A 12072-nucleotide genomic window follows, 5' to 3' on the forward strand; every position below is an offset into this window, starting at 1 on the left:
AACATAACGAACCGTGTATTTTTATTTTTCGGAAATACCACTTGGGTGGTGGGGGGTGGGTAAGAGTGACTGAAAATGGTGTTGAATTCTTTTAATTAGGCTACTGATATCTCAAAAATGAAGATGTTACAGACGTGAAATTCGATATTTGCAATCTGCTTTAAAAGTAAAGAAACACGTATTCTCGCAAAATCCAATGAGGGGGGGGGGGGGGTGAAAGTATTGAAAATTTAATTGACTTAATTGTATGAGAATGCAAACATCTAATAAAAACTAAAGTTGTTACAGACGTGAAAATTCGTATTTAGATCTCCTTTAAAAACAAAGAAAAACGCGTTTCGGTGGGGAAACCATCTTGGAGGGTGGGAGTGTAAAGGAGTTGAATTCCTTTCATGACGACACATAAATCAAAAGCTGAAGAAGTTAGAGTCGTGATAATTGGTATTTAGAAGATCTTTTACTATTAAAGAAGCAAGTATTTTTTGCGTGAAAATTCACTTACGGGTGGGGGGGAGTAGTGTGAGATGAAGTGAAAAAAATAAATTATTTTTATGGGGATACTTATATCTCAAAACTGACGGCAATAGACGTGAACATTGGTGTTTGGAATCTCCTTTAAACATAAAGAAACAAGCCTTCTTTTAATTTTTTTTTTGGGGGGGGGGGTTGCCGGTAAATAAACTTAACGGCGGTGGGGTGTAGAAGGAGGTGAACCCATTGATTTTACTGTTCTTAATGTACTTATAAGTATCCTCCTTTGCTAAGGCGGCAGCGCGCGGGCCTCTCTCACAGCTGGGTTCCGTGGTTCAAATCCCGGTCACTCCATGTGACATTCGTGCTGGAAAAAACGGAGGTGGGACAGGTTTTTCTCCGGATACTCCGGTTTTCCCTGTCATCAGCCTTTCCAGCAACACATAATAGTAATAATAATAATAATAATAATAATAATAATAATAATAATAATAATGTTCCGGACCGTCGTCAAATGTGCGGATCGCGCTGGAAACGGCTCCTGGACGGGTAATGACTAAGAATGCAGTCCGGCCGCGGGTTCAGTGCCGCCAAAGCACCCAATATGACACCACGCCGGATCTCCTGAAGGATTTTATACATATTAAAATGATTATAGGAAAAGATGGCAAAGATTTACGGAGCCAACTGACCGGGAGGAATACCTGAGCCTAGCCCGGGAAGTACGAAATCGATTGCTGGAAAGGAAGATTGAAAAATGGGAGGAAACGTGCCGTAATCTAATAGAAAACGAGTCAGATCGGGAATTTTGGTGGATTCTCACAGAAAACGAGTCAGATCGCGAATTTCGGCGGATTATATATCTAAAACAATAAGCATTCAATTATAAATTTCAGTACAATACCGTAGCGAAGCACGGGTATCTTGCTAGTATATATATATAACTTGTCCTGACTGACTGACTGATTCATCATCGCCGAGCCAAAACTACTGGACATAAAGAAATGAAATTTTGGGTATATATTCATATTAAGATGTAGGTGCTCACTAAGAGAGGGTTTTTGGATATTTCGTCGCTAAGGGGGTGAAAAGGGGGGTGAAATTTTAAAAAGAGTGTATCTATATCTCAAAACTTTCAAAGTTTACGGATGTAAAAATTGGTATTTAGAATCTTCTTTTAAAATAAGGATACACGTATTTTTTTGTTTTCTGAAAACCCCAATAGGAGGGGTGAAAAAGGGTGAAAATGGGGGAAAATGGGTTGAATGCCTTCAATCAGGATACCGGTACTTATATCTCAGAAAGTGAAGATATTACAGACCTGAAAATTGGTATTTTTGATCTCTTTTAAAAATAAAGAAACACGTATTTTTTTGTTTTTGGGAAATCCAGTTAATGGGAGGGTGAAAAGGGGGTGAATTTTTAAAATGAGTGAATCTATATCTCCAAACTTTTAAAGTTTGCAGATGTAAAAACTGGTATTTAGAATCTTCATTAAAAATAAAGAAACACGTATTTTTTTGTTTTCGGAAAATCGCAATAGGAGGAGTGAAAAGGGGGTGGAAAAAGAGTTGAATGCCTTTAATGAGACTACTTATATCTCAGAAACTGAAGATATCACAGACCTGAAAATCAGTGTTTGGGATCTCCTTTAAAAATAAAGAAACACGTATTATTTTGTTTCTGGAAAATCCAATTAAGGGAGGGGGTGAAAAGGGGGTAATATTTTAAAATGAGTGTATCTATATCTCAAAACTTTTAAAGGTCATAGATGTGAAAATTGGTATTTAGGATCTCCTTTAAAAATAAAGAAACACGTATATTTTGTTTTCGGAAAATCCTAATAGGAAGGATGGAAAAGGTTGAAGAAAGGGTCGAATGCCTTTCATGAGTCTACTTATATTTCAGAACCTGAAGATATTACAGACCTGAAAATTGGTGTTTGGGATCTCCTTTAAAAAAGAAACACATAATTTTTTTGTTTTTGGAAAATCCAATTAATGGGGGGGGGGGGGTGAAATGGGGGTGATTTTTTAAAATTTGTGTATCTATATCTCAAAACTTTTAAAGTTTATAGATGTAAAATGTGGTATTTGGAATCTCCTTTAAAAATAAAGAAACATGTATTCTTTTGTTTTCGGAAAATCCCAATAGGAAGGGTGTAAAATGGTGAATAATGGGTTGAATGCCTTTAACGAGGCTACTTATATTTCAGAACCTGAAGAGATTACAGACCTGAAAATTGGTATTTGGGATCTACTTTAAAAGTAAAGAAGCACGTATTTTTTGGAAAATCCAATTAATGGCGGTTAAACAGGAGTGACAAATTGGGGTGAATTATTTGAAAGACTATATCTACAGAATATCTTGGAAACGGATAATGTTACAGACGTAAAAAGTGGGTGTTTGGAATCTCCTGTAAATGTAAAGAAATATAGGTGATTTGTTTTTGGAAACTCCATTTAAGGGGAACTCAAAACGGGTGAAATTTTAAAATGAGAATTTTTACAGTATATCTAAAAAAACTTAACATGTTACAGAAGTGAAAAATGGTATTTTTTTCTCTATTAAACATAAAGAAACGTGTATTTTTAGTTTTCGGAAATATCACTTGGGTGGAGGGGTGGGGGGGTAAAAGTGACTGAAAATGGTGTTGAATTCTTTTAATTAGGCTACTGATATATCAAAAATGAAGATGTTAAGACGTGAAATTTGATATTTTCAATCTGCTTTAAAAGTAAAGAAAGACGTATTCTCGGAAAATCCAATGAATGGGGGGGGGGGTGAAAGAATTGAAAAATTAATTGGCTTAATTGTATGAGAATACATACATCTAATAAAAACTAAAGTTGTTACAGACGTGAAAATTCGTATTTGGATCTCCTTTAAAAACAAAAAACAAAAAAAACTGTTTTGGGCGGGAAACCATCTTGGAGGGCGGGAGTGTAAAGGAGTTGAATTCCTTTCATGAGGACACATAAATCAAAAACTGAAGAAGTTAGAGTCGTGCTAATTGGTATTTAGAAGATCCTTTACTATTAAAGAAACGAGTATTTTTTGCGTGAAAGTTCACTTAGAGGGGGGGGGGGGAGTAGTGTGAAATGAAGTGAAAAAAGTAAATTACTTTTATGGGGATACTTATATCTCAAAACTGAAGGTAATAGACGTGAACATTGGTGTTTGGAATCTCCCTTAAACATAAAGAAACAAGCCTTCTTTTAATTATTTTTTTTGGGGGGGTGGCGGTAAATAAACTTAACGGCGGTGGGGTGTAGAAGGAGGTGAGACCAATTGATTTTACTGTTATTAATGTACTTATAAGGATCCTCCGTTGCTCAGGCGGCAGCGCGCCGGCCTCTCACAGCTGGGTTCCGTGGTTCAAATCCCGGTCACTCCATGTGACATTCGTGGTGGACAAAATGGAGGCGGGACAGGTTTTCTCCGGATACTCCGGTTTTTCCTGTCATCAGCCATTCTAGCAACACATAATAATAATAATAATAATAATAATAATTGTTACCGTGTTTTTGTGGTAGTTAGAGGTGAAAGAAGGTGCGGGGTGGTGAACAGGTCTCAAGCTACGAAAGTAAAATTAATTTAAAATTTAACAAGGTTATATTTTCTTTTCAAACTCAGAAATAACAAGAATGGCAGGTACAGAGAAGCAAGGCAACAAAGAGCAACAATAGTATTTACAGGTTTTGGGCTTCGGGCCCCGAACTTCCAATTCTCGAGCAGTTAGCCCGAATTTACATGTACATAAGGTTTAGCAAAGGGGCAGAAAACCCCAATCATGCCCAGGAGCACTTGCTCCGAATTACACAGTAATACCTCCTAGAGGCACGCAGAAACAAATTGCAAAAGAGCGATCCGCTCTCAAAGTTTTAAGCCTATCACAAGGCCACACCTAACTCTACTTTCAAGCTGTCCTCTAAGGACGTAAGCACAGGGGTAAAATACCCAACCTACTGAGGTCTATTAAGCGATAAAAGGATAATTACATGACCTCTAAAATAACAATTTGAGAGGAGGCGATCTGCACTCCTAATGTATTTGTTTCAAAACCTAATTTGGCTCTAGGCCACTGATGCAAGGGCTAATCCCATACTAACGAGGTGACTTTAGAAAGAAACAAATTTACATAATGTTAAGGAAGAATAGGTTGAGAAAATAAGTTCACCTCAAAACAATATGAGGTCTATTAAGCGATAAAAGGATAATTACATGACCTCTAAAATAACAATTTGAGAGGAGGCGATCTGCACTCCTAATGTATTTGTTTCAAAACCTAATTTGGCTCTAGGCCACTGATGCAAGGGCTAATCCCATACTAACGAGGTGACTTTAGAAAGAAACAAATTTACATAATGTTAAGGAAGAATAGGTTGAGAAAATAAGTTCACCTCAAAACAATATGAGTGGGAGCTCGAGAGGGTTAAGCACTCTCTATCCCAATATGTAGTTTAAAAGATAGAATAGATACAAGTTTCTTTACATTTTAAGGAAGGTTACATAATGGAAAAACTTCGGACCCGCCCCGAGAGTTAAACTGCTGAGCAAGCAAGAAAAGAAGTAATTAATCGGCCATTACCTGGTTGTTGACTGCCGCCGAAGAAAGAGGTGCTTCCCGCCCCCTGCTATGTACTTTACACACGAAAAGATGGAACAGAAGTCGCGCAGAGACCCTAAAATCAGCAGTTTATATACTCTCGCGGAAAGTTCGAGGCGTTTTAGGAAGGAAAACACCCGCCCACAATCTTTTATTGGTGGTTAAAGAAAACCCCTACACAAGATGAAGAAGAAACACATCATTGGTGGAAAATTAATTTAAGAAATTCGGGATTGGCTAAATTCAAAACAAGGGGAAAGAAAGGGTTAATATTGCCAACTTAAACAATGACTGAAGGAAATTTAGCAAAGAACAAACTTTTGAAATTAAATTTTCTTCAAAAAAAAACCAGTTCTTTCACTCCGCACTAGGGTGCACTATTGTTGATCTTCAGTAGTGTCCTCTAGAAGAGAAAGTTCACACTTCTTACTACAAGCAAAACAAAAATACGTCGAAAATGACACAGTTCAAAAACTCCAAAATTTCCAGGTAGTGACATCTTCTGAGAAAGTAGAAAATTAATACCGTAGATAAAGTTCAGACTTCCTCCAGCAGAGGAGTTTCAACTGGCGCAAATTTTAAATAAGCGGCGTGGAGGTGTCCCGCCCGGTACAATAATAATAATAATAATAATGTTCCGGACCGTCGTCAAATGTGCGGACCGCGCTGGTAACGGCTCCTGGACGGGTAATGACTAAGAATGCAGTCCGGCCGCGGATTCAGTGCCGCCAAGGCACCCAATATGACACCACGCCGGATCTCCTGAAGGATTTTATCCATATTAAAAATGATTAAAGGAAAGGATAGCAAAGATTTACGGACCCAACTGACCAGGAGGAATACCTGAGCCTAGCCCGGGAAGTACGAAATCGATTGCTGGAAAGGAAGATTGAAAAATGGGAGGAAACGTGCTGTAAAATAATAGAAAACGAGTCAGATCGGGAATTTTGGTGGATTCTCGCAGAAAACGAGTCAGATCGCGAATTTCGGCGGATTATATATCTAAAACAATAAGCATTCAATTATAAATTTCAGTATAATACCGTAGCGAAGCACGGGTATCTTGCTAGTTTTATATATATAGATTTACATATGTCATTATTACTTTCATCTGTTCTTATGCATGAAAGAGATATTATTATCTTCACATTTCAGAATTTCATTGGGCCTTGGAAGAAGTATTCTTTCTGTTATACAGATTAGGATGTATAAATACTCAATGAACTGATCCTTACATGTTGTTCACTTCTGCAGGTGTATACAGGAGAACTGTGAATCCTCACACGTACATAGATATATCTAGCGTAGACAAACTACGCAGCTATACTGTTGATACTATGTTGAAACTGGGAGCAAACATGACTTTGACAGATGCTATAAGCACTTTACATTCAGTGAGCAAAGAGCATAGCAATCTATACAGCTACACTGATGAACTCTCCAAACATATTGATCTCGTGGCAAATGTTCCTGTTAGAAATGTAAGTAAAATTATCTTTATAGCTTTTCTATTCAAGAAACATCATATTTACTTATTGAAAGTTTGTTAAGAAGGAAGCCATACTTTTCAATGTAGACTCAGTTTCAATGTAAACTTAAAAGCTTTCCAGTATGCTGAACACACAAGTTCAATATAAATATTATGCTGTAACATACCTGTAAAGAAAAACATTATTATCCAAAGAATAAATACACACTATTAAACAAAGACTGACATGTTTCATTCTTAAAAAAACATCACAAGATTCTATCAAGTCACATTCAGTATTTGGAAATATTGATGTTTATCTCTGTGCAAACATCTATTTTTATGATTGTAAAATTGTACAATTTTTCAAATTTCCCCCTTATTCGCCCTACTTAATCAACATCTGAACAACATTTTACACTTTTTGCATTAGTGCTTAATGAATCCCACAGGAATTAATCTCTGACTTAAAGGTCTGGAACATGGGTTTGGATATTCTTTGCTGCTTGAGATTTAAGTAGATTATCATTTATCACTAAAAATGATATCTCACAAGAATAAAAATCAGTAATAATAATTTTAAAATTACCAGTATATTAGGCATTAAGGCATTAGGCATTAAGGACCTTAACATAGTTTTTAAGGAATAAAATACAAGAAATAATAATAATGATAATACAGATAGCAATACCAGTGATAATATTAAGGGAACGTTAAGGGTAAAGCACCTGTAGGGGAAGTGCAGCATGTCATTGACCTGACCAGGGTGGGGAAGTGTGACATAATGGAGGGACAGCGGACTGACAGATTTTGGATTCGAGCCAATGAAGGAGCAATGGTTTTTTTTTTTAACACCTTGCATTGTATGCTGGAGTGGTGACAAAGCAGGGCTTCATTAAGATAAGTTACAAATTTCAGATTCATAGATGTTTGGACAGAAATAATCACAAATATTTTGAAATATTGAACGTGACTTGATAGAATCTGATGATGTTCTTTTAAGAACAAAACATGTCGTTCTTTGTTTAATAGTGTATTTATTCCTTGTTTAATAATGTGATTTTTTACAGGCATGTTATAGGGTAAATTTATATTGAAATTGTGTGTTTGGCAGGCTGGAAAGCTTTTAAGTTTACATTTAATACTGAAATTATTCTTCTGCATATAAGTACTCAGATAAGAAAACCAAGTATCTGTGGCTTAATGCAAGGAAAGGCAACAGGTAGGCTACTGTAAGGTTGCTAGATTTGTTTTGCAAAATAAAGGAAGATTTTCACAAATAATAAGGAAGATACATGCAAACTTCAAAGGAATGCAGTAGTTATCAGATCATTGTATTTTACTTAATTTTTCAGCTATGAAATCAATGAAAATAGTCACCTTCCACAAACTCGGTTGGCAATGCTGTATTGTTTGGTTCCACACACTGCATTTCTTTTGTTTCTTACATACAACAATAAACCACTGCTGCCAATTTCAGAGACAAGCCACTAAATCAGTTACCTACTGAAGTGTTATAAATTGCAAAATCCACGTATTATTATATTTTGTAGGAAAAGGCGTAAAGAACCTTCAAATTATGGAAGTTGTATTTTCAAGTAGGGAAAGAGTGAAAATAGGGAAAAAACATACAAAATGACAACCCTAGCAACAGAAAGGATCTACTTAACTGGCAAGAATGTGGCTGATGGTAGAATAGATATTGGAACAGCCTTCATTTGTGGGGGAGGGAAGAATGGTTCCCATTTGACTCCTTGGCTGAATGGCACAAGGACGTGCATCCAGCCATAAAACTAGGACTAATCCACACAAAATTCCAAACCCAAGTAATTGGGAAAAGGCCAGGGAAGGAAGAGTGGTTCTTTACATATTTGTATTGTTGGATACTAATGGGATGGTGGAGTGAGAGCAGCGGGAGTGTGAAAGGACAATAGAAGAGAGAAGAGAGCCAACTAGAATTAATTTGGTATGGAGCTGTTTGAAACATGCCTGTTAGCTATCATGTTCATACCTGATATTTTGCTATTCTCCAGCTATTTTCAAAAATTATACTCTATGTTTAGACTAATTGTTTTGTACCAAATTAGAAACTGCAATGCCTTTTAGACCTTGTGAAACATACAAACATTAAGTTACTAGTTGGGGGTTTGTCTGTGTAACCACACTGGACCTATATGAAACATTAAGTAATCTTTAATTCTAGAATCTATTGTATTTCCTTAGTATTAATAACTAGCAAATGTACCCGTGCTTCGTTACGGTATTCTACATTGTATTCGAATATCGAAGTAAATAAGATTGTTATAAAATTGCGTGTCTCTTAGCATTATCCGAGAAACCGTATGGGGAGAGAAACAGCATGGGGAGGTCCCCATATGCTGTTTCCAATGTAAAGTGTTTGTTACGGATTTGTGATATAACGGCTGGCTCAGTTGCCTACTGCCATTCACAATCGAGTTGGGAAGTTCACATTATAATTGCAGGCCCCATTGCCTACTGTGCAGTCACAATCGATTTGGGGAGTCTTTGTTACAATGGCAGACCCCTTTCCTACTTCCAGACAGATAACAGTTGAGGAGTTTTTATTATAATGGCAGGCAACTACCCTATCAGTCAAAAATTAATTGTGCAGTTATCGTTATAATGTCAGGCCCCTTTTCCTGCTGCCAGCCAGCTCACTGCCAGTCACACCAAGCTGGTGAGTTTCTGTCAAAATAGCAGGCCACTATGCCTAATGCCAGTCACATTTTAGATGAGGACATTTGTTTATAATTGTGGGCACCCTTGCCTACTGCCAAACACAATCGGGTAGGGGAGTTTGAAACAAAACTGCATGCTTCCTTTCCTTCTGCAAGTTTAATTGAGAAGTGAACTATTCAATACAATGGTAGTCCTTCCTTACTACTGCCAGTTACACAGGATTTGGAGAAGGACCCCATTCCTACTGCCAGTCAAAGTCGGTGTGGGGAGTAATGATTACAATAGCAGACACACCCTTTCTCGATCGCTACAAATCGACATCAGTGAATATGTATAGATCAACGTATGAAAGTATATATGTGCGTTTACAATATTGCAGACCTTCATTTACAGATTAACTGCTGTGAGCTTGCATCCAGAAGATAGTAGGTTCGAATCCCACTATCGGCAGCCCTGAAGATGGTTTTCCGTGGTTTCCCATTTTCACACCAGGCAAATGCTGGGGCTGTACCTTAATTAAGGCCACGGCCGCTTCCTTCCAACTCTTAGGCCTTTCCTATCCCATCATCGCCATAAGACCTATCTGTGTCGGTGCGACGTAAAGCCCCTAGCAAAAAAAAAACAAAAACATATTAACTGTTGCTAAACGTACATCATATTGATAAAGGATTGTACTATAAGACGCCGGATTTAGTGGCCTGAATGGCTGGTCCTATGATATCTTATCTATTCTTGGGTCAGATTGAGTTAGAAACATTGAACAGGGTAAAGTTTTTGTAAGATTATGTCACGTTGCATTACTTTTCGGATAATTATGTGACAGCTACATACCATCTGGCTCATATATGGCTACTGGGTGGGCCAATTTTTGTGAAGAGTTTGATGATCCTATATTTCCTATAAGTGATTGAAAGTATGAATTATGCATGTGAAAAGTCCAAATTTACTTAACATCGATTAATAGAGAAAAATCAAATGTAGAAAGGATACAGATACAACAAAAAGTCATAAGAGCAAGGTTGTAGATCATTCCAAATTGAACCGAGGTTGTGCAATCCGTTATGTGATGGTACTTCCCGAAGGTCTGCACCATCATTAAAATTGCCTCCATATTTCAATATTCTTCGAGGATAAAAAGTGAAAAGCCGGGCTGAGTGGCTCAGACAGTTAAGGCGCTGGCCTTCTAACCCCATCTTGGCAGGTTCGATCCTGGCTCAGTCCGGTGGTATTTGAAGGTGCTCAAATACGACAGCCCCGTGTCGGTAGATTTACTGGCACGTAAAAGAACTCCTGCGGGACTAAATTCCGGCACCTCGGAGTCTCCGAAGACCTTAAAAAGGTAGTTAGTGGGATGTAAAGCAAATAACATTATTATTAAAAAGTGAAAAATTTAAAGACCTTGGAAGTTTTCCATCCGTTACAGGCTAAAACGTATTTTGTCAAACTTCCATTTTCTTTTTCATCTGGCAGATTATGCCACAATCTGGATTTTGGGCGAGGAGGGTAAAAATTAGGACTTTCAGGAAACTAAACCAAAAAAATATGCAGATGGTCATTATCCCTTAAACAGGTACCTGTGCAAAAATTTTGCCAAAATAGTCAATGTAGAAGCACACAGTTGTTACGATAGATAAGGAATCTGCTCCACGTATGACACCTTTTGGGCTATGTCTGCTGGACTTCACCTGCAAAATGACCATTCATGAAAAAATGCACATGAAAAAAAGTTTTAAAGATGGAATTGCATCATGTTTGATCAATTTCCGGTCAGGTTGGTCTTGTACTGTATATATTGTAGAAGAGTAAAATCACCATTTCGGTTCCCTATCAACCATCAGTCCATTCCGGGAACATGAAATGTTATTGACCTTTAAAACCTACCTTTGGTCAGGTGGATGCTAAATATAAAGTTTGGTTTGAATATCTTCAGTAGTTTTCAAGTTGTAAGAAATACGCTTTACACGCACCCGCTCTTGAGTTAAGTCCGGAGGGACTTGTACCGATAAACGGTCCGTTAATGATATCTCCCTTATTAATCCTCGTATCAAAATGATGCACATGTGAAAAGAGGTTTAGAAATTAATTTCCATTAAGGCAGGTAGATTTCCATTAAGTTTGGTTGTGTATATTTTGTGGGAGCACAAAATCACGGCTTCGGTTTCATATAAACCCCCAGTCATTTCAGGGATTCAGAATCAATATTTGCCCTAAAACCTATCCAAGGACAGGTGGATTCTAAATGTGAAGTTTGGTGGATATATATCTAGTAGATTCTAGCACTCGCGTACATACGGAGTTATTAAGGAAGAAAATAATACAGTTTAGAAAATTGAAATTAATAGAAAATGGATTATAACTGAGGACAGCTGGATAACGACAAATATGTAAAAGATATAGATGTTGATTCCCATAGGGAATCTGAAATATCTGTTCCAAATGAGTAAATTTATAATACCAACTAGCTGATGTACCCGTGCTTCGCTGCGGGATTCTCAGAAAGACTGACTTTGTGGTTTTCCTAACCTGAAATCAACACAGGTCATTACAAAAACGTAAGTATGAATGTAGCGATTAAAAGCAATGCTATCATATAAAATACTCGATCAAATGGAAAGCCACACATTTTATCACTTTTAACGAACAATGCTGCGGTTAGATTGCGGTGGCAAAGTTCCAGAGCTGGGATGACCAGGCCACAGTAGCCCAAATGCTATGATGATCCAGTGTGTTACGTACCAGTAGTATCAGAAAATTTATAAAGCAGGGGAATGGCATGCTAAAGAAGAAAGTTATCTGACTCCCCAGCTACTTCCCATCAATATTC

General features: G+C 37.4%; 1 protein-coding gene across 2 annotated transcripts in view; it reads left to right on the forward strand.

Annotated features, from left to right (window-relative positions):
• LOC136877471 (uncharacterized) overlaps positions 1 to 12072 on the forward strand; it is a 169427-nt gene that overhangs the window by 60698 nt on the left and 96657 nt on the right. The window contains exon 7 of one of the 2 annotated variants that reach the window (XM_067151530.2): positions 6335 to 6561. The exons of the other annotated variant lie outside the window; for it this stretch is intronic. Coding sequence (XP_067007631.2) covers positions 6335 to 6561 — 227 coding nt within the window. The remainder of the gene's footprint in view (positions 1 to 6334; positions 6562 to 12072) is intronic. 2 annotated transcript variants of the gene reach the window in all.

Source organism: Anabrus simplex, chromosome 7 (genome assembly GCF_040414725.1).
Source record: "Anabrus simplex isolate iqAnaSimp1 chromosome 7, ASM4041472v1, whole genome shotgun sequence".
Lineage (NCBI taxonomy): Eukaryota > Metazoa > Arthropoda > Insecta > Orthoptera > Tettigoniidae > Anabrus > Anabrus simplex.